At 40.5% G+C, this 23,799-nt stretch overlaps 1 protein-coding gene across 4 annotated transcripts in view; it reads left to right on the top strand.

The window, feature by feature from the left end:
- fer (fer (fps/fes related) tyrosine kinase) overlaps nt 1-23,799 on the top strand; it is a 157,501-nt gene that overhangs the window by 63,689 nt on the left and 70,013 nt on the right. For 2 of the 4 annotated variants that reach the window (XM_078214682.1, XM_078214683.1), the window contains 2 exons: nt 3,436-3,625; nt 13,049-13,141. In XM_078214682.1, the coding sequence (XP_078070808.1) occupies nt 3,436-3,625; nt 13,049-13,141 (283 nt within the window). Of the gene's footprint in view, nt 1-3,435; nt 3,626-13,048; nt 13,142-14,768; nt 17,286-23,799 lie in introns of those variants that run through there. The other 2 variants (XM_078214684.1, XM_078214685.1) reach the window with 2 other exon arrangements.

Raw genomic sequence — 23,799 nt, 5'->3', positions numbered from 1 at the left:
TGCAGATTATTTGCTGAGTATAACTCAGCTTGAATAGCTCAAAGCAGAGACTTAAATCCTGAATGCAGTTAATGGGAGTCCAGTACCCAACATTTCCATTTTTAGTTTCTGGCACGTATATTGTGATGTCAGTTAGGAAATACAGGGGGTGATTTTTGAGCCCACACTCTCTTTCTCTGGGAATGGCAGCGCATGCTCAAAATCCGGAGAACGTGATTCATGCCTTACTGGCTCCTTGCCGGTGGAGTGGCGTGAAACATACCACAAAACCGCAGAAAGCTCATTTTAATGCATTAGTTTGTTATTAGTGAGTACTCTCTCTGGGGCTCCCACCTCACCAGACATTCAGCGGGTGCTGCCGTGCCATCACACTGATACTATTTACAACAGGTTCACGTGAAACTTTGCGACGGTGTCTCCAGTAAAAGTAAGTATAGCCCTTGGGGGAGAGGGACATGGCCGGTCAGTGATCTGGCAATGTTGCCAAGTTGGCACCATGACATGGTAGAGAAATGCTGGCGATCGGGAGATGGGGGGGTGCTCCTGAAACCCCTCTGCTGGAGTGTGTTCATTCAGGTTCTCTTCAGGACACCCTTTTAAGATGGTACCCCGATCTCTGAGCAGTGGACTTACTGGCGTGTTGAGGCCCCGCCCTCTTGTATGAAGGCATGAAACAATGCTGCTTGACCAATCGGTGTTTTCTGCATTTTCTATTTTCATTTCAAATTTGAGGCAGCATTTTGCTTTTAGTTTAACACAAACCATCCAGTAGTTAAAAAGAAATTCAAGTGATCAATTTACATATTCTTGCTAAAGCCAAGTGCCTTACTGCTTTCTTTATGATACAAGCTCTTGGAGATGAGGGATTCCACACTTGAGCACTCTCATATTAGGGATCAGTACTGTGCTTTTATTTGCTTCCCAACAATCATCAGTAAACTTTATGGATTTCTGCAGGTCTGCTGACTTCTCACACTGTGGAGATCAATCACTCGAGAAGCAGAAGAAATTCCCTGAAGGTGGACCTAGCGAGTTCAGTGTAGTTATTTTGGCATGATTTGGGAGCACCAAATTCCAACATATTGTCATGCTGATTTGATCTTTGTTTCGTCATTTGTATGCTTAGTTCCTGATAACTGTCAACAGAAAATTTAATTGTGACCTTTTAGGTGTTAACCTTGGGTAAGGATGTTGCTTCTGAGTCAGAAGATTGTAGGTTTTGGCTGCCGCAGAGACATCAGTGTAAATTGCAGGCAGAAATTTAAGTGCAGAACAGTCATATTTTGAACAAGATACTATGTTGAGGTCTTGTGTACCATTTCAGACAGACATAAAGATCCCAAACCAGTACTCGAAGAGCAGGAAATTCTTCTGGTCTCCTAGCTAACACTTGGTCATTCCCTCGTTGCTCTATCTGGAATTTTATAAGTGCAAATCAGCTGCCACTTTTTACTGCAACAAGAGTACATTTTGAAAAGTCACTAATATGCTGTGAAGCATTTTTGGATATGCTGAGGATGTGAAAGTAGCTCATTAATGCCCTTTTGTTCACTCTTTTGTTTGTTTTGCCCAGTGTTTGTTTACTACTTTGTTTGATTCCAACTTCTCTTCCGTCCCAGATCACTTTTAACAGCCATTTTGAAATTCTGGAGGAAATGCATTTGTATAAACAATTTCCTGTTAATTTTTCATTCTGTCGTTCCCAATTAAGAGACTAGACAAATGGCCAGTTTCCAGGATTTCTAACTATGTATCTCCCTCAGACTTTCTGACTGTCATTGAAAAAAAGCAAATAATAGAGAATCACAGATGCCAACCCATACATAATGCTGCTGTTTGAGTATATTTTTATACTCTTGTTTTTGAGCAATGAATCTTTAAAATGCTTAAGTATGTGAAATTGAAATTGACTCCTTGTCCAAGAGAATTCTGTTCTCTTCATCCATGCTTGTAGACAGCCTAAATTTGACATTTCCAGAAACCCCAAACTTGTAGCAACGTATAATTATGCAACAAATTCCAAATTCCTCTCCAATTCGATTTTCAAGTTTGCTGGTGACACCACCATCGTGGGTCGGATCTCAACCAGAGTGCAGGAATGAGATAGAGAATCTGGTGAACTTGTGCCGACACTATAGTTAAGAGAGCCCACCAACGCCTCTACTACTTTCTCAGAAGACTAAGGAAATTTGGCATATCAGCTACGAATCTCACCAATTTTTACAGATGCACCATAGAAAGCATTCTTTCTGGTTGTATCTCAGCTTGGTATGGCTTCTGCTCTGCCCAAGACCCCAAGAAACTACAAAAGATCGTGAATGTAGCCCAATCCGTCACGCAAACTAGCCTCCCATCCATTGAAACTGTCTACACTTCCCGTTGCCTTGGCAAAACAGCCAGCATAATTAAGGACCCCACGCACCCCGGACGTTCTCTCTTTCACCTTCTTCCTTCGGGCACAAAATACAAAAGTCTGAGGTCACATACCAACCGACTCAAGAACAGCTTCTTCCCTGCTGCTGTCAGACTTTTGAATGGACTTGCCTTGCATTAAGTTGATCTTTCTCTACACCCCAGCTATGACTGTAACACCAGATTCTGCACTCTCGTTTCCTTCTCTATGAACGGTATGTGTTATCTGTATAGCGCGCAAGAAACAATACTTTTCACTGATAATACATGTCACAATAATGAATCAAATCAACACAAAAGGAGACGAGTCAACTCCGTGGAGCTGTGCCCGCTCTTTGAAAGGATTATCCAATTAGCTCTGTTCCCCTACCCCCTTCCCCAAAGTGCTGCAATTTGTCTTCAACTATTTATCCAGTTCAGTTTTGAAAGTTAGGTGGATATAATTTCATTTTCAAGCAGTGTACTCTGAATCATCATAACCAGTGGTACATTTAAAAAAAAATTCATTTGTGGAACATGGATGTTGCTGGCTGGCCAGCATTTATCGCCCATCCCTAGTTGCCCTTGAATTGAGTGCCTTGCGAGGCCATTTCAGAGGGCAGTTGAGAATCAACCACATTGCTGTGGCTCTGGAGTCACATGCAGACCAGTCCAGGTAAGGGCGGCAGATTTCCTTTTTTGCCAATTTTATAAAACCTGTGTACTCTGGCTCCTGATCCTTCTGCCACTGGAATCACTTCCTCCTCCTTTACATTATCAAGGCCTTTTATGATTTTGAGTGCACAATTCATTCATCCCTTTTCTCTGCTCTAAGGGGAATAGTCCGAGCTGTTTTAGTCTCTCCACATAACTGAAACTCCCACGATGTCTTCATGACTTTCTTGGTTCAGGCTTTAGCAGTGACTTGAGTTTTTCTTTTGAGCAGTGACATCTATGCTTAAAATAATTTGTGCAGAGTTGTTTTACTTGTTTTGTGGTATTTTTTACATTGAAGGTGATGAAAATATAATTTCTTTCCACCAGCATTGCATTACTGCTGAGTCAGAAGCAGGCACTGGAGGAACTGAGACAGACTGTACAGCAGATGAAATGTACTGAGGCTAAACTCTTGTCACAGAAAGATCTGTTGGACCAAAAGGTCAATGAGAATGATGGGAAGGAACCACCTCCAGTACTAGCCTATGAAGATGATGCAAGATCTATTACTTCAATGGTAGGTCTATATACAGAATGCATCATGGTTTACAATGGCATTCATTCAAATATAGCAATTGAAACAAAAAAATGAAATTTCTGATGAAACATCATCGTTAGTTTCATGATAAGCTACTCATTACAGACTTATAAAGTACACTGTCTTTGACTAATATGATAGCTTCAATCTGCTGAGTTGACTACCAAATGATCTTGAGGGCCAGCACATTTCAATAAATTTGCATTGGATAAAAGTTGATCCCACAAGATAGAAAGGTAGTGTAATTAGATTAATTGATCCATCAGATTTTTACTTGAAAATTAACTGTTTCCATGGGGAAGTGAAAGCTGCGTTAATTGGAATTTGGCTTTCAATGGGCTGCATAAATGGCAAAATTGGAAGTGTATTACATTATGATTATATTCTCAAGTTTTATGCTACATGTTAAACCTAATTTAAGGTGAACAGTAAATTGAATCTGAAGGTGAAAAATAGAATGATTTGTCTAAAGAAGTACACATTTTTTCAACCCTTAGATCAGAGACCTTTTCGATACCAAATTCAGTAGATAGATATTTGAAAAATGACAGTACATTTTATATCTACCACATATCATGGATTATGACTTGCAGTTTGTCAGCCAAGTAACTCGACTTCCATTTTGATACTTCTCTGCTTCCTTGAGCTTTGCACCACAATTGTCAAGAAGTAGGCTGAAGGGCAACTTGTTCCCAGGCCATTGCCAAAACTACTCTTGAACTGTCAGTAGCAAGGTTTGTGAGAACAATTTGACTGTCTTGCGATGTATCCCCTTCCCCAGAACAGAGGGAAAAGTGATTAAAATATACACACAGACTCTCCTTCTCTTTCACTCATTTTAAGTGAGAGAGAGAGAGATTTTGAGGTTTCACACTAATGGTTATATTTGGTTTGAATGTGTGCTCATGATTTCCAATCCTAGATTGCTGCCTTCGTAATCATTCATAGGTATTTATTATTCTCATTGAACATGTTGATTCAAAGGTTATTCCTAGATAAGGCCTTATCTGGACCTTATTCAAGAACTCTCAGAAGTGCAACTGATTACTGTCTTTGTAATCACTGATAAGTATCCATTATTCTTAAGCCATTCATGGAACTTAGTGAATAAAAGGACATTTATAGATAAGGTTTTATCATGATCTTATTCAAGAACTTACAGAATAGTTACCTAAAAAGTCAATTTAAATTGTTAATAATTAAAGTAAAATATAGTTATCTGCGGGATTATACTAATGCTGTGGAAACTACAGGGTAATTATAAAGGCTGATCTTTGAATTTTTTAAACCAAAATGCTGCAGAGCAATTTTCCATTCTTGTTCCATTTGTGTAGTTTACTGAGAGACTCTGGTGGCAGAAACCAGGCACTGTAACATTTGTTTTAGTGACAGAAATAGTATAAAATGCTGGAGCACACAGGTTTTAATCGGTTAAAGTACTCTAAATATAATTGAGTTTTTCCCATCCCTATTCATGGTAGGTGACTTTAAACAGTAAATCCAATGGTCGTATGGAATAAATTGAGGAATAGTAAAGTGGCAATGGTCGTTCTTTTGGACGATACTTCTATAGGTTGACATTCTAGCAGTAAAACGGTTCTGAATAAAATTAATTGACCAGGAAATAAAATGGATTGTTTGCAGTTTTATGCAGAGAAAATGAGGGCTCATTGAGATCTCTAATTAAAGCACAAAGACGACACAAAGTACTCCAGTTGATATTAAGTTCTATTGAACCTCAGCGGATAGAAATTCTTCGCTGTTCCCTGCGATTTTTAAAGTTAGCAATTAGTCGTTGATTAGTCTGTCTATTTATGAGTAATAAGAAAATTTCTGCTCACAATGCAGAACTCCTATCGCTGTTGTTATATGAAAAAAATTGTAGGAAAAATCATGGGGGCGAATCTCCCATCCCACTGTGCTGCTTTTGTAGCACAGTGGGCCGGGAGATTCGAGCGGAGGCCGTTGCCTGGGCTCCCCGCTGGGTGCCACAGCCTCCGTGAGTCTCTGGCAATCGGATTTCCGGTGCCGTCAGCTCTGTGGCAGAAATCCGTCCGGAGCTGCATAAATTATGGTAATTCCAATTATAATGTAATTTCCATCTTATTAGCAGGCCCGGAGACTTCTATCATCTCTTTTCTCTTCCCCACCCCTGCCTTGCCAGGAGTGGCTTAACTCCAGCGTGGTTTACTATAGTTCGCATTTGCAGGGAGCAGGTGGCCTGACCCCACTAGAGTGAGGTAGGGTGGCAATCGAGGCTCTCCAGAGGGTTGGGCACTGGGAGTTCAATTTACAAAGAACAAAGCTAATAATCTTGTGGAATAGAAGATTATTGCATGCTGGAGTGTGATTTCCAGGATGTAGGAATTTCCTGCATTATAAGCAGTAAATTTGGCAGGTGTGAAGTGTGGCCTGAATATTTGAGGGACGAGTGAGAATGAAGAAGGGAATAAGAGAGGCTGACAGAGCAATTGTGGGTAGGTGTGTTCATGCAGAGCAGTGCATTTTAATGGATTAGAATGTAAATATTGCATGTAAATGCTTGTATATAAAAGGCAGTGCATTTTAACTAATTAAAATATAAACTCTTGCAATTCCAAGAGATGTTGTTTAATTGATCTAGACTTGCAATTCCACTGACCCCCAGAAGGTGTCAACAGTAGGTGCAAATCTGTCGCATCCAGTGAGGCACTTCTGGAACAGATGTCCAAACCCATGTCACACTACCTGACCTTGGTTCCTATGCATCAGTTGCTTGAAGGGCAGTTATCAAGGCCAAAAATAAATGATTGGACTTCTTTTGGAACTGGATCGAGTTTCTACATATATCTCACTTTCTGCTGACTGTGTCAACTATCTCCAACCAGGCTTGCTTGGTCTGGGTGGGTGACCTTCTCTTGCCACCCTAACAGAAAAGGACCTCCCTCCTCTCCCTTAAATCTTCTTGGAGAACCTCTCGGTCTGTATTTGGGTTTTCCAAGTTTCTCCATCAGTTTCTGCCAAGTGGTGCAGCAGTGAAATGGCAACCATAGTAATAGCTAACATCTGTTTAAATTGTGTTCATACTTGAACAGATCTACCTAAGTACCTGCCTATTGGTTGCCAAATCCATCTTCAGGTCAATTAATGTAAAACTTGGGGTCATTGTTCCCCACACGACCTGGAAACGGTCCTGGCTTCCATTTCCTATCCATGGAGGGAATGTTCTGCCCCATGTACATGTAAATCATTGGCCAGTTTTTTATCCTTCTAGTCCTGACAAAGGAATGCAAAAGGTGCATCTGGGCTACAGAGGTGTCATCTGAGTGAAGCAGTGCTTCACTAGAATTTGAACTTCAATTCAACATCAGTATTTTTAAATCACTTGGATGATTGGTCGTGAAACCATGAAGGACAAATTTTTACTCAACAACAGCTGCAACATTTGTTTCAAAGGAGTACACAAGAGCATTTTATTTTAAATTATTTTGTTCCTCTACTTTTCAAGAAGTTTCAGGATTGAGGTTATTGTGCCTAATGAGTCACTGATCAGTAACCAGTTGTAATTTTGTACCTGAACTTGAATTTATAAGGGGTCTTTTTTTTTTAACAAGCAAAAACATCCCGGAATGAATGCAAGTTATTATTAACATTTCCCATTGCTCCCTGCTTGTCAGAAAATGGTAGTCTGACTTCCAAAGTTTTGGAAGCCTACTGAAGTGCTTTTGGTATTTAAAATCGCTATTTAAAATCCTGCTTCCCTGTAAATGCTACATTGTCAGGAAATGATGCTACTGGCCATGCTCAACAAATTGGAACAGACCTTACAGACAAAAGTTAAAATTTCCCTCAGTAATTACAAGACTCCCGGCTTGGGTCACTGTCTGTGCGGAGTCTGCACGTTCTCCCTGTGTCTGTATGGGTTTCCTCCGGGTACTCCGATTTCCTCCCAAGGTCCGAAAGACATGCTGGTTAGGTGCAATGGTCATGCTAAATTCTCCCTCAGTGTACCCGAACAGGTAAATGCTACATTGTCAGGAAATGATGCTTCTGGCTTCCTGCTTGTCATGGATTGAGATCTGTTCTGTTTGAGTTTAAAGTTTATTTATCAGTGTCACAAGTAGGCTTACATTAACACTGCAATGAAGTTACTGTGAAAATCCCCTCGTCGCCACACTCCGGCACCTGTTCGGGTACACTGAGGGAGAATTTAGCATGACCATTGCACCTAACCAGCATGTCTTTCGGACCTTGGGAGGAAATCGGAGCACCCGGAGGAAACCCACACAGACACAGGGAGAACATGCAGACTCCGCACAGACAGTGACCCAAGCCGGGAGTCTTGTAATTACTGAGGGAAATTTTAACTTTTGTCTGTCAGGTCTGTTCCAATTTGAGCATGGCATTAAATTGCACCAAAATCTCGAGTGTTTAATGCTCAACTTCGAGTTGATTGGCATAATTTTTCAAGGTGCAACTCAAATTGATTTGGGAATAACACAAGGGTTTGAAAAGAGAAATTGTATTCAATTGAAACTTAAAAGAATAATGTCAATTAATAGTCTTACAATGGCTTTTCAAAAGTTTCAAATCCATTAGCAGCTTCTGCCAAATCTGAAAAGACAGCGGGTTCAGACAGTCGGTGACAGTCCAAGGTGGCGTACAAGAAATATTTCAGATATTTGTTTCACTTTGAACTAGGCCTGTCAACTGTGTTCCTGTATGTACTGAATATAGGTTGTGACATTTGAACACATGGCATTCTTGCTGCTAACGTTATTCCATTTTAATATCATGTCGTGTCTCAGTACTCTAGCATTCACAAAATAATTATGCCATTGTGCAGAAGTTTTAGAATCAAGGGAAGAAGATTGAAAAATTGGAGAACATAATTTGAAGCATTTCTGCCAGAGTTGCATTTATTTGGTTAATAAAAGCTGGATGCTGAGTGGTCTGATGTTTTGCTGTGTTCTATCGGTTGCATAAATCTTACTGAACCCTGGCATGGACGATTTGTTTAAAATTTAAATTTGAAGTGCTGCTGTAGTTATTAAGTCCTTGGGGTGGTGGTCCCTGCCATTTTGTGATTGGCCCCTGGTTCAGGTAAGATTGCCATGCTCTGGATTGCAAGCTATAGCCAGTGGCGGAATCAAAGCAAATTTTCAATGATAGCGGAGAGATAAAATCTCCAAAGACAATGGTTGCTTACAGTCAGAAGAAGACTTGTTTTTCCTTTAAGCATGTGAGGAAGGCAGCAAGAAACTACTTAATGTATTCTTTTCCCTAGTCATATTGATCATTGAAATTAAAAATTTTACGAGTAACTGCAAAGAAAAGCACAAGATGGTGAGGCATAGAGAAATGAGCAGAGGACCTACCCTTAAGCAGATCACCATTGTAGATGTCAATGTAGAAATCAGCCCTTGAAGTCTCAAGTCCCTGCCAAAATGGGGGTTAATTTGTGGAGTGCAAAATTGAGCTTGACTACTAATCTGAGTATAGCATGTCCTGTCTGAAAACAGGAGTTGATTTATATGCTGGTGTACATAGAAACATGATTTTTGGGGCTGGAAAAATGGGTTGACTTATACTTTGGGTTGATTTGTATGCTTTATGATAACTGTTACTACTGCTGAAATTGTGCCAGCAGGTGGCAGCAACACATTTCTTAACTTCCTGGCATTTGTGAATTTTGACTCAGAAATTTGGTTAAAATTTTGAGTTAAACTAAGGTAATTAGAGTAGATAGTGGCCTGCCTGGTCATCACATTCATTGGACAATATGTGACCCTTTAACATAAAAGCAACTTTTTTGTTAAAGCAATTCCTGTCCAGAAGAGGTACTACAGAAATCTATAGGGTTTGACTAACTGCAGAAAGGTGAAAGCAGGTATTCGTGAAAACACTGTCTCACTTAATCTTACAGGAATGTGTTGTGTAAAATGGTGGAATTTGGGCCAGAATTTTGAGGAGGAAGGGCAGGGAGAGAAATCATGGGCCCTAATGCTTTTTCTGTTTTTGGGCCCACTGATCACATTATATAACAATCTTAAATTATCAAATTTAAACAAGATTGACAATTTTGCTTGTTCTGGGATTTCAATTTCTTTGCACATCACTAATTGTTTGACAATTGAATATGATTTGTTAAACTATACCTACGTATTAAACTCCAATGATTGAACAATCAGCTCATTAACATATGCACTGTATTCATTTTCATGCTCTGTTCAAATGTATTTCTGGAAATCATTTGAACAGCTAAATCTTTCAATTCGGATCATTTGATTCAGTGGATGGTGAAAGGCATTTGTAAGATTTAACCTTTGTAGTTTGGCTTCAAGAACCATCCACCAAGCACCAAAGTGGATAGAATTGCTCAGAAGGGAGGCCAATTTGACCCATCAAGGCCATGCAGGCTCTTGCAAAGAGTAATCTAGTTAGTCTCAATCTTTCCTCACATCCCTGTAAATTTCTTCTCCTTCCAATTACCTTTTGAAAACTTCTATTCAATGTGTTTCCACCACCTTGTCAGGCAGAGTGTTCCAACCATTCGTGTTTCCTCATATCACCTCTGTTCATTTGTCGAGTCACCTTAAATTTGTGTCCTCTGGTTCTCAATTCTCTAGTTACGAGAAACAGCTTCTCTTTTATTTTTTTCTGTCAAAGCCCTTCATGCTTATGAAATACATCCTATGAAATCTCCCCCTAGCCTTCCCTGCTCTCAGGAGAAAAATCCCAGCTTCTGCAGCTGTAATCCCTCATCCCTGGAACCATTCTAGTAAAACTCAACTATAATCTCTCCAAATTCTTTATATTCTTCCTGAAGCATGGTGCCCAGAATTTAATGCAATACTGCTGAATGAACTGGTGTTTTATATAGATTTAGAATAACTTCCTAAATTTTGCACTCTTATTCACCCCACTCCCATTAAATTGCTGTACTTTTCTTTGTTCTTGCCTCCAGTGCTCATCCTTCCTGCAGATCCGTCCTGCAATCAGGATTCCGTCACTGCCTCAGTTCAGAAACAGCTTCCAACTGAGTCGTAATGACATCCTCTGTCATTGTCACTGAGGTGGCTATCTAGCCTTGATTTTTCCTCGGGCTATTGACATGGTCCCACCAGTATTTCCTTGCTCTTAATTCGTTTTTGCTGTCATCCAGCTTGGTGAGATTTTCCTCACTTGTTCCCAGTTTTGCCCATTTGATCATAACCAGAACTTCCAACAATGGCTTCCCTTCCCACCCTTGTATGCGAGCTTAGAGTCATAGAGGTTTACAGCATGGAAACAGGCCCTTCGGCCCAACTTGTCCACGCCGCCCTTTTTTTTTAAAAACCCCTAAGCTAATCCTAATTGCCCGCATTTGGCCCATATCCCTCTATACCCATCGTACCCATGTAACTATCTAAATGCTTTTTAAAAGGTAAAATTGTACCCGCCTCAACTACCACCTCTGGCAGCTTGTTCCAGACACTCACCACCCTCTGTGTGAAAAAATTGCTCCTCTGGACACTTTTGTATCTCACCCCTCTCACCGTAAACCTATGCCCTCTAGTTTTAGACTCCCCTACCTTTGGGAAAAGATATTGACGATCTACCTTGTCTATGCCCCTCATTATTTTCTAGACCTCTAAGGTCACCCCTCAGCCTCCTACGCTCCAGAGAAAAAAATCCCAGTCTATTCAGTCTCTCCTTATAACTCAATTCATCAAGTCCCGATAGCATCCTAGTAAATCTTTTCTGCACTCTTTCTAGTTTAATAATATCCTTTCTATAATGGGGTGACCAGAATTGTGCACAGTATTCCAAGTGTGGCCGTACCAATGTCTTGTACAACTTCAATGCATCATTGATCATTTGCATCACTAAGTGCAAAATTGATTCTACATTAGATAAGTTATACATGTTATGAATTTTCTGACTAACTGCAACGTAGTTTCAAAGGGGAATACAATGCACTTTTATTCACAAAACAATGGCCTGGTAGAGCCTGGCCTGGAACTGCTAGAGTTCCATACAATGCTCTCCTAGGACACAAACCATCCATATGTATGAAAGAATAGCAATCATTGAGGATCAGTTATTTGCCTCCTTGAACTTATTTGTCATCCAGAAGTGAAAGCTTCAGTTGATCATTTATGAGGATGTAAAAGTATACTTTGCTTTCTTTGTATCCACCCCTGGACAGCTTTTCCTTCAATTCGCTTACAGCTCCATTTTCAAACTCTGAACTATGTAGCCTCTGACCCTTCATTTGCAATTGTATTTCTAGTTATTGATCTGCTGCACCACTGCCTCAACTTTCCAGCAGGTTGAGAAGGATGAGGAAGGATAGATTAACTTGACCACATTTACAAAAGTGTTGTTAATTTTGGTATGAGCCATTTCAATGCTGTTGAAGGATCGAGGGTAAATACCTGAGGAAAGAAAAGTTATCCACATAGCAACATGGGACTAGGAAGAGAAGTAAGGTCATTACTGGTAATAGGATTGGGGGAACAGTAACTGGGCCTCTTGGACAAAATGGGGGAGATCAGAAAGCTACAAGTTCAAGGTAAAAGGTGGGAAATCTTGGAAGAAGTTTGGGCACTGTTCGAAGGGAAGGGAGGAAAGCAGCAGAGATAGTTGATCTGGGATAGGTTCAATCTTGTTGACATAGAAGTCCATGAAAGGTAAGGGAACATACTTGGAGACAACTAGGTTATTGCAGAAAGTTATGAGATGTATCATGCAATTAGAAATGCCAATAGTGTGTTAAGGCTTTATTACAATGATATTGGCATATAAAGATGAAAGTCTTGCAGCAATTATACAGTGTTCAATAAGACCAGGAGTACTGAGTACGGTTTTTAGTATCCTTATCTAAGTTGGAAAGGGAATGCAACAAAGGTTCATTACTGGACTGAATTCTGAGATGATGGGATTGTTTTATGAGGAGTGATTGAATTATGTAGGCCTATAATCTGTTGAGTTTAGAGAATGAATCGTGATCCTTTTTACAAACTAGGTTGCAATCTCAGAATAAAGGCTCAGCCATTTCGGACTGAGATGAGAAATTTCATCATTCGTGTTATGAATCATGGGAATTATCAACCTTTGAAGGGCTGTGAATGATCAGCCTTTGAGTTTATTCAAAAAATAAATTGATGGATTTTTAGATACCAAGGAAGTCAAGAGATATGGGGATAGTACCATGATCTTATTAATTGGTGGAGCAAGTTCAAAGGACTGAGTAGCCTATTTTTGCATCTATTCTTATGTTCTAAAGTAGAATTGAGCTAAGGTAAATCCATTAAATGTTTGAAATATGAAATGGTGAATGGTAACCAAATTAATTCCTTATCAGGATTTGACTCTGCCATTTTAAATTGGTGTGTGTAATGCATTTCGTGAAAGTTTTTTGTGTGTTGTGTTTTTCAGGATAAAGGAAAAGACAAGGTTTCAAAATTCGACTCCATTCGACATTCCATTGCTGGAATGATTAGATCGCCAAAGAATTATTTGAGTTCATCTGTAAGTTATTAATATGTTCAGGTGATCTTAATTGGCATACAATTCTGGCAAATGATGTATATGTGGTTTAATTGAAGAACTTGACCAGTTCAATTATCTCAACAGTTTTTGATGAAGTACATGGGACATTCCTTTCTTTAAAAAAAAAAATAATTCTGGGTGTGGGTGGACCTCGCTGTAAATCTTGTAATATAATCCCAACTCTTACCTTGCTTTGAGAAAATTAAGAGAAAATAATTTTTTGAGATTATAAATTTTAGTGGATTGTTCCTAATTGCCCAGAGAGGATGATTGTGGTGGTGAACTTTCTTTTCATACCACTGCAATGCATGTGAGATTAGATCCTTGTCATGGTTTGGTGCAACTAAGTGGCTGCAGAGGCCAGATAACAACGAACCACTTTGGAGTCAAGTGCAGTACACCTTTTCTTCCCTGAAGCACATCAGTGAACAAGTTAGGTTTTCAAAACGAATCTGACCGCTTTGTTTGTTGCCTTTACTGTTATTGACTTTTTATTTGCATTTTTTTAAACATTAAATTAACTTGAATCATCAAACTGCCATGTTTGGATTTGAACACTCATCTCTGCAATATCACTCAAACGCTTCGAATTACTGCTACAGTAAAAGCACCATTCCACTACTTCACAATTCTTAAGTAATTATATTAACAAAGCTTTTTATTTTCAAGCGTGTTTGTATTTTCAGATTTGTTAGGAAGAATCCACTAAAATTTATAATCTCAAATTATTTTCTATTAATTTTCTTAAAGTGAAGTATCAGTGGAGATTATATTAGATTTGTGAATTTAACTTGATAGTACAGAAATAAGGTCATGCTCTCCAGCATTATATTAGAATATTGAGCAGTAATTACACAAAGGAGATATAATGATTCAGGAAGCCCGAATGGAAAGGAATATAGTTTATGACAGAATACAAAGTAAAACCACTATTGTGCGGAACACACACTCTTCTCTGAAAGGCTCAGGTAATGAGTTCTAGCTGGGCAAGCCATTGCCTGTTACCAAAGGAACTCTTATTGAACGAGCCCCGCAGGGAGCTCAATTCAATGAATCCTTATGGACCTCTTGGGGGTTTTTACAGGAGGGATGACAGTATTATGTTTATGACCCATCTCTTATTAATTTAAAAACTCATGATGTTTTTTTTCAATTTCAAGACATTTTTAAAATCTCGTTCCTTCTCTCTTGTTCTGTCTCCTCTACACACATACAGGGTGACAATGTGCTAAACCATCACTGGTTCATTGAGATTTGTAATTATAGAATAGTTATAACATGGAAGGAAGTCATTTAGTCCGTCTGTGCAGGCGACCTACGAGGGCAATTCCGCTCATCCCACTCCCCCATCTTTTCCCTGTAGCTCCACAATTTTTTCTATTCCGATATGTAAGCAATTCCCTTGTGAAAGCCACAATCTCAGGCACTGTTTCTAGATCCTAACCACTAACTGTGTAAAAATGTTTTTTCCCTCTTTTTGCCTTTTGGTTCTTTTGCTAATTGTTTGGTTCCTGTTCCTTTTGCGAATGGGAATGCTTTCTCCCTATCCACTCTGTCATTTTCAAAAGCTCTGTTCAATCTCATCTCAACCTTTATCTACTTGCAGGAGAACAGCCACAACTTCTCAATCCATGTGACTGATCGCCCTCATCCCTGCAACTATTCTCGTGAACCTTTTTAGTAATTTCACCAAGACCTTCTCACCTTTCCTGAAATGTGATGCACAGAATTGGGCATAATACTTTAGTGAAGCTGAAACTGTGTTTTATAAAGGTTCTTCATCATTTAATTGATTTTTGTACCCTATGCCTTTATTTATGGAGCATAGGGACCGAAAAGACTTGCTAATGATTTCCTCTACAATTTCGCTAAATTGTGTACTCAGCGAGACCTTGGTATCCTCGTGCATCAATTGCTGAAAGTAAGTGCACAGATAGAGCAGGCAATAAAGAAGGCAAATGGTATTTGGCCTTCATAGCGAGAGGATTTGAGTATAGGGATAGGGGTGTTTTACTGCAATTATATTGTACTTTGCTGAGGCCACACCTGGAGTATTGTGAGCAGTTTTGGTGCCTTTAGCTGAGGAAGGACGTCTTTGCTATAGAGGGAATGCAGTCAAGGTTTGCCAGGCTGATTCCTGGGATGGCAGGTCTGTCATATGTGGAGAGACTAAGTCGGTTAGGATAATATTCACTGGAGTTTAAAAGAGTGAGTGGGGATCTCATCGAAACTTATAAAATTCTAACAGGGTTAGACAGGGTAGATTCAGAAAGAATGTTTCCAATAGTGGGGGAGTCCGGAACTAGGGGTCATAGTTTGAGGACGAGGGGTAAACCTTTTAGAACTGAGATGAGGAGAAATTTCTTCACCCAGAGTGTGAATGTGTGGAAGTCACTCCACAGAAAGTAGTTGAGGCCAAAACGCCTGATTTCAAGAAGAAATTAGATACAGCTCTTGGGGCGAAAGGGATCAAGGGATATGGGGTGATCAGGATGTTGAATTCGATGATCAGCCATGATCAAAATGAATTGCGGAGCAGGCTCAAAGGGCTGTACGGCCTACCCCTGCTTCTCATTTCTTTGTTACCTGCCCAGCCACCATCAATGATCCATGCACATTCACCCCCAGATTCTTGTACCACTGCAACTGTAGAATTTAGAATTGTATACTTTATTATAAATTGCCACTCTTTATTCTTCCCACTAGAATATATCACTTTGCACTTCTTTGCATTAATGAATCCCATCGGCCATTTGTCTGCCCATTCCACCTGCCTATCTATATTCCCTTGAAGCCTATCTCTGTTCTCGTCTACAGTTCATAATACTTCCAGGTTTTGTGCCAATCGGCTTTAACTTTGCTGACAAATCTGTTGTGTACTCCTTTATCAAATGCTTTTTGGAAATCTATGTACCATCAAATACATTACCCGCGTTTACCCTCTGTTACTTCATTTGAAAAAAACGCAGTCAAGTTAGTTAAATGCAAATTACCCGTAACAAGTCAATGCAGGTTTTCATTAATGAATCTACATTTGTCCAAGTGACTGTTAATTTTGTCTCTCATGATTTTTAAAAGCTTTCCTATCAACAAGGCTAAACTGACTGACCTGTAGTTGCTAGGGTTATCCTTGCACCCTTCTCTGAATAAATGCAATATTTGCAATTCACTAGTCCTCTGGGACCACCCCGATATCTAAGGAGGATTGGCAGATTATGGCCAATGCCTCACAATTTCAACCTTTATTTCTCTAAGTACCCTAGGTTATGTCAGATCCTATCCCTGGTGACTTTGCAACTTAAGTACAGACAACCTTTCTAATAATTCTTCACCAAATTTTAGTCCATCCAGTAACTCCAATTCCTCCTCTTTCACCATGACTTTGGTACCTCCTCCTTCCTTGGTAAAGATAGATGCAAAGCACTCATTTAGTACATCGGCCATGCCTCTTCCTTCATGTGTATGCCCACTATATGGCTTTAATCGACCCATTCCTCTGTTTCCTACCCTTCTAATACTAAGTTGTTTCTAGAAGATATTTTGATTTCCTTTTATATTTGTACCAATCTCTTCTCATGTGCTCTCTTTGTTTGCTTAATTTTTTCTTTTTCTCATTTCCCCACTGAGGTTTCTGTATTCAGTTAAGTTCACACTTGTGTTATCAACCTCACATCGATCAAACCGTCCTTTCTCTGCTTCACCTTACTCTTTTAACACTTTGGTCATCAGAGTATTCTCACTTTGTTCAACATTTCTCCTTTGTGGGAATTTACCTCAACCATTTAAGGCAGCTCATTGTTCAGTTAATTATGCCGTCCAATCTTTGATTCCTGTTCTGCTGGGCCTCATTTCAATTGACCCTTCCCAATTCATAATTTTCATGCTCGATTGCGACTTGTGCTGTCCCATAGCTGATACAACGATCACAGCCCCTTAAATATTCTCCTCCTGAGACTTCATCTACTTGACCTGTCCCATTCCCTAAAGCCAGATCCAGCAATGCCCCCTTTCTCATTGGGCTGGAAACATCCTATTGAGTCTTCTGGACATGCTTTAGAAACATTTCCTTGGTGTTACTCAATTAGTATCCAAGACTAAATTAGGATAATTAACACCCCCGCCCAAAAAAAATTATAATTGCTGTGTAACTTTTGTACCACTTGTGATTTCCTTGTAAATTTATTCCTCTGTATCCTTAATCCTTCCCACTAGTTGGTGGCCTATAGAATGCACCCAGTAATGTAATGATATCTTTATTGTTTCTTAACTCTAACCTACTAGATTCTATGCTTGAGCCCTCTAGAACATCCTTTCTCTTTCTCTAGAACTGTAATATTTTCCCATTTCTTTCCTTCCCTATCTTTCCTGAACATCTTCTGTCCAGAAATATTTCGTCCAGCCCTGCCCTTTTTTTTGAGCCAGGTCTTCATTATTGGCACAATATTGTATTTCCACTTTGCTATTTACACCTGCAACTCACCTGCCTTATTTAACCATACTACTCCATTCATTCAGATGCATTTTCAACCTAATTTAGACTCTGCATTCCCTCTTACTCTGATCCTACCTAATACCATACTATTTAGTACTCTAATGCTAACTGTTTCTCCCATTTTTTTTTGTCCACCTTGCTTTTGATCTACATTGTTGCATTCTGATTCCCACCCCCCGCGAAGTCAGTTAACAAATCGCCCCATAAAAACATTTGTTCTGGCCCTCTTGAGATGCAACTTATTGAGCCTGTAAAGCTCCCATCTTCCCCCAAAAATGGTTCAGGTGACTCAGAATCTTAAGTCCTCCTTCCTGCATCATATTTGCAGCCATCTGTTCTAAATAACAAAGAACAAAGAACAGTACAGCACAGGAAACAGGCCCTTCGGCCCTCCAAGCCTGTGCCGCTCCTTGGTCCAACTAGACCAATCGTTTGTATCCCTCCATTCCCAGGCTGCTCATGTGACTATCCAGGTAAGTCTTAAACGATGTCAGCGTGCCTGCCTCCACCACCCTACTTGGCAGCGCATTCCAGGCCCCCACCACCCTCTGTGTAAAAAACGTCCCTCTGACGTCTGAGTTATACTTCGCCCCTCTCAGCTTGAGCCCGTGACCCCTCGTGATCGTCACCTCCGACCTGGGAAAAAGCTTCCCACTGTTCACCCTATCTATACCCTTCATAATCTTGTATACCTCTATTAGATCTCCCCTCATTCTCCGTCTTTCCAAGGAGAACAACCCCAGTCTACCCAATCTCTCCTCATAGCTAAGACCCTCCATACCAGGCAACATCCTGGTAAACCTTCTCTGCACTCTCTCCAATGCCTCCACGTCCTTCTGGTAGTGCGGCGACCAGAACTGGACGCAGTACTCCAAATGTGGCCTAACCAGCGTTCTATACAGCTGCATCATCAGACTCCAGCTTTTATACTCCTGTTACTGCGGATGCTGGAATGTGGAACCAAAAGAGAAGATGCTGGAAAATCTCAGCAGGTCTGGCAGCATCTGTAAGGAGAGAAAAGCTTTGACAAAGGGTCATCTGGACTCGCAATGTCAGCTCTTTTCTCTCCTTACAGATGCTGCCAGACCTGCTGAGATTTTCCAGCATTTTCTCTTTTGGGGCCATCTGTTCTAACCTCTTATTTTTATTGTACATGACTGCCTTAGTAGTCCTGCTCACTAATTTCTTTCTCAGCTCCCTAAAATCCATCAGCAGATCTCGTCCTCTTTATACTGATGTCATTGGTGCCAAGATGGTCCATGACCAGTGGCTGTTCCACTCATTCCTCTCCGAATGCTCTGAAGTAGCTCAGTAACATCCTTGATTCTGCAGTATAAGAGTCTGGCAGAGAAAGGGTTAACACATGACTAGGTACAGTGCACCCATAGTGTAATGTAAAGAAAGACGTGATCCAAGTCTAGAGGGCTGTCGTGCACTGGACAGAGACGAGTGTAGAACTGGGCATTGAGACAGATCCTAGCTTAGACCTTGTATTGTGTATATATGTATATAGTTAGTATTAGTTAATAAACACTAAGGGCGGGATTTTTCGGCCCACTTGCCCCAAGACCAGAAAATCCCATCCGAAATCAACGGATCTTTGCACGGTCCATCCGTGCCCGCTACAATTTCTGTGGTAGGCATAATGGGAAAATTCCGCCCTTGGTGTTAAACTATACAGGAGTCAGAATCACTTTGTGAGACCTACTGAACTACACAATATCTTACAACATGGCAGCAGCGACTGGAACCTCTCAGAAGTGGAGAAAAAATTGAAAACCTCGATGATTGAAAAAACAGAAGCATTCTGACCTGACAAAAAGCAGTAAGAGTTTTAACAACACCAGGTTAAAGTCCAACAGGTTTATTTGGTAGCAAATACCATTAGCTTTCGGAGCGCTGCTCCTTCGTCAGATGGAGTGGAAATGTGCTCTCAAACAGGACACAGACACAAAAATCAAGTTACAGAATACTGATTAGAATGCGAATCCCTACAACCAGCCAGATCTTAAAGATACAGACAATGTGGGTGGAGGGAGCATTAAGCACAGGTTAAAGAGATGTGTATTGTCTCCAGACAGGACAGCCTGCAAGTCCAGGAGGCAAGCTGTGGGGGTTACTGATAATGTGACATAAATCCAACATCCCGGTTTAGGCTGTCCTCATCTGTGCGGAACTTGGCTATCAGTTTCTGCTCAGCGATTCTGCGCTGTCATGTGTCGTGAAGGCCGCCTTGGAGAACGCTTACCTGAAGATCTTACCAGAAACTGATGGCCAAGTTCCACACACATGAGGACGGCCTAAACCGGGATGTTGGATTTATGTCACATTATCAGTAACCCCCACAGCTTGCCTCCTGGACTTGCAGGCTGTCCTGTCTGGAGACAATACACATCTCTTTAACCTGTGCTTAATGCTCCCTCCACCCACATTGTCTGTATCTTGAAGATCTGGCTGGTTGTAGGGATTCGCATTCTAATCAGTATTCTGTAACTTGATTTTTGTGTCTCTGTGCCCTGTTTGAGAGCACATTTTCACTCCATCTGACAAAGGAGCAGCGCTCCGAAAGCTAATGTTGTTTGCTACCAAATAAACCTGTTGGACTTTAACCTGGTGTTGTTAAAACTCTTACTGTGTTCACCCCAGTCCAATGCTGGCATCTCCACATCCTGACAAAAAGCACCAGACGTGAAGACGCAGGAGATTGCCAGATTTCACAATCCGAAAATACTTAGATACTGCAGGGAAAACTTGTTGATCCAGACAATTGCTGCTAAAAAAATTTAAAACTCAGAAATTGTGAAGGCTGTTATTGCAGGAGCCCACCAAAACTGACAAGTGCTGGTAACCTCATTGTGAAGAGGCATGCAGCAGTGCCACCTTGGATTTCCTGACGGCATTTAAAGCTATACACACATTTAAAATTTAGTGACTGCGGATCAAAAATCTTGTTCACCATGCTGGTTTGGATCCATGCAAGAGCCAAACCTAATGCACAATTGGACACCTGGCGAGAAACATTTTGAAATTTCCTGAATGCATCAGATCTAAGTAGAAAATCGGAAGAAGTCCAGATTAATGTATTTTTATATTCATTTACTGAACTTGCTGATGAAATTATCCTAATGTTGTGCATTGATAAAACCTCAGCCAGCTTTGATGAAGTATTAAAAACCTTTGACTAGTATTTTGCCTCAGGCTGTGGTATACACAGAGCTTAAGAAGGATGGCATACCTTTTGTAGCTGTATTGGAGGTAAGAAAACAATTCTCAAGCAAACTACATGATAGTGCAGAGAACATTCTGGAAGTCTTAAAATTGAATCTTTTTGAAAATCCTGACACATTGTTCGGGTATTGCTGAGACACTTGACCATGATTGAAGCCAAAGTAGTATTGTGTTTCAAACTGTAGGTGGATAAAGAAAAGACATAAGAATATCAGACAACGTAGATTTAGCGCTAAAGACAAAGGATTAGAAAGGAAAAGTACCTGATACCTCAAAAGTTGCTGAGAACTATTGAATTATTGAAAAATGAAATAGCTGAAATGCCAAACAAGAACCTAGAATGGCAAGATAAAGTAGAAGTTCTCTCTCAATAAAGAAATGAGGAGTCTCAAACATTTGGCAGATGTACAAGTACAGAATGTAATTAATAAATACTTGCTGTTAACTATACAAGACTCTGAACCTCTTTGTGAGACCTACTAAACCACACACAATACTTAGAACAGACCATGGCACCAGCATGATGACAATGTATTCTGGGTTAACATTAATGTAGTTACATAATAAATATCCAAAGACAGGATGGCAGAATTCATCGATACCTCCCTGTAAACTAAAGGACAAGTAGCAGGATATCTAGTTGCTAATTGTCTTTCGTCTTCGTATAGTATCTTAACTGAAGAATTGAAAAGATAATCTAAATTTACAGCAAAATATTGCAGATGCTGTAAGTCTGATATAAAACAAATGCTGGAAATGCTTAGTGCATCTGGCAGCATATGTGAGAAAGAAATAGCTAACATTTTGAGTTGAATATGATTTAAAATGGTTTCTACAAACTGGAGTTATAACTTGTTTTAATTTTGGTGCAGTGAACCAATTTTGTGCATCATAGTGATTGTTTTTGCTAGTGCGGCAGCCAGATCAGTGCAAAGTCAAATTAGCATAACATGTCATCAAGAAGTTCTTGTTTTGCATTTCAGCCATTTCATTTTTCAATGACTCGATGGTTCCCAGCAACTTTTGAGGTATACAGCGCTTGTTCATCCCTTTTCTTCAACAGCGGGTGGCATTTTGAAAAAAATATTATTTTTAAGATTTCATATTAGAAATATAGAAACAGGAGTAGGCCATCTGGCTGTGAGCCTACTCCGCCATTCATTATGATCATAGCTGGTCATCCAACTTGATAGCTTGATCACCAACACCCCCACCCCCCCCCTGCCAAAACCCTTTAACCCCCTTCACCCCAAGAGCTATATCTAACTCCTTCTTGAAAACGTAATGTTTTGGCCTCAGTTGCTTTCTATCATCGAAATCATAGAAACCCTACAGTGCAGAAGGAGGCCATTCGGCCCATCGAGTCTGCACCGACCACAATCCCACCCAGGCCCTACCCCCACATATTTTACCCGCTAATCCCTCTAACCTACGCATCCCAGGACTCTAAGGGGCAATTTATTTTTTAACCTGGCCAATCCACCTAACCCGCACATCTTTTGGACTGTGGGAGGAAACCGGAGCACCCGGAGGAAACCCACGCAGACACGAGGAGAATGTGCAAACTCCACACAGACAGTGACCCGAGCCGGGAATCGAACCCGGAACCCTGGAGCTGTGAAGCAGCAGTGCTAACCACTGTGCTACCGTGCCGTTGTAGGTAGTGAATTCCATGGACTTCCAACTCTGTGAAGAAGAAATTTCTAGGTGTAATAATCCAATAATAACACATGGGTATGGCATCAAAAACATTCCATCTTTGTGTTAATCCTCTTTGGAACTTCAAAAGAATTCCCATAATCTGCTTCATTATGGCATTAACATTGTACTGGATGATTGTTGTTAAGTATTAAAGGAGTTAACTTGCTTGACTGGGAGCCAGTGTAGGTCAACGAGCACAAGCGTGACAAGTGAATGAGACTTGGTGCGATTTAGGAAACCGTGGCAGAGTTTTGGATAGCTTCATGTTTGCGGCAGGTAAAATTAGGGAGATTGGCCAGGAGTGCGTTAGAATAGACAAGTCTAGGCGTAATAGGCATGTATGAGTGATTCAGCAGCAGATGATTGAGATAGGGACAAAGTCCGGCTATATTATGGAGGATGTCTTTGTGATGATTTTGATGTGGCCTGAAGCTCATTTTGGGGTCATGTGTAACAATATGGTTGTTGGAAACAGTGCTGTTCAGCACTGAATGTTTGCCAGGGAGAGGAGTGGGAAGCTTCATCACAGAATTTATGATGGGGACCAAAGACGATGGCTTAGATTCTCTCAATACTTAATTGAAGGAAATTTCTATTCATCCAGTACTGAATGTCAGATGAACAGTCTGATAATTTAGTAAGAACGGAGGAGACAGGCGGGATGATGGTGAGATAGGATTGGGTGTTGTCAGGATAAATGGGAAAACTAACTTTGCTATCGGATGATTTTTTTTTAGGAACAGCATTTGTTTGAGAAATAGTATAGATCCTTGGGGCACACGAGAGGATAGCATGGGAGTGGGAAGAGATGGGGATTAGATGGGGAGGTGATGGCCTAGTGGGATTGTTGCTAGACTAATTAATCGAGAAAATCAGCTAATGTTCTGGAGGACCTGGGTTCAAATCCTGCCACGGCAGTTGGTGGCTTTGAATTCAATAAAAAAAAATCTGGAATTAAGAATCTACCGATGATCATGAAACCATTGTCGATTGTCGGAAAAACCCACCTGGTTCACCAATGTCCTTTAGGAAAGGAAACCTGCCGTTCTCACCTGGCCTGGCCTCCGTGTGACTCCACAGCCACAGCAATGTGGTTGACCCTCCACTATCCTCTAAGGGTAACTGGAGATGGGCAATAAATGCTGGCCCAGCCAGCGACGCCCATGTCCCATGAATGAATTAAAAAATAGATATAGATAACAATGGAAGCAGGTGA

This window comes from Mustelus asterias, chromosome 6, assembly GCF_964213995.1.
Source record: "Mustelus asterias chromosome 6, sMusAst1.hap1.1, whole genome shotgun sequence".
Lineage (NCBI taxonomy): Eukaryota > Metazoa > Chordata > Chondrichthyes > Carcharhiniformes > Triakidae > Mustelus > Mustelus asterias.
Note: the sequence above shows the minus strand (reverse complement) of the source record. Positions and strands in the feature narration are given on the sequence as shown.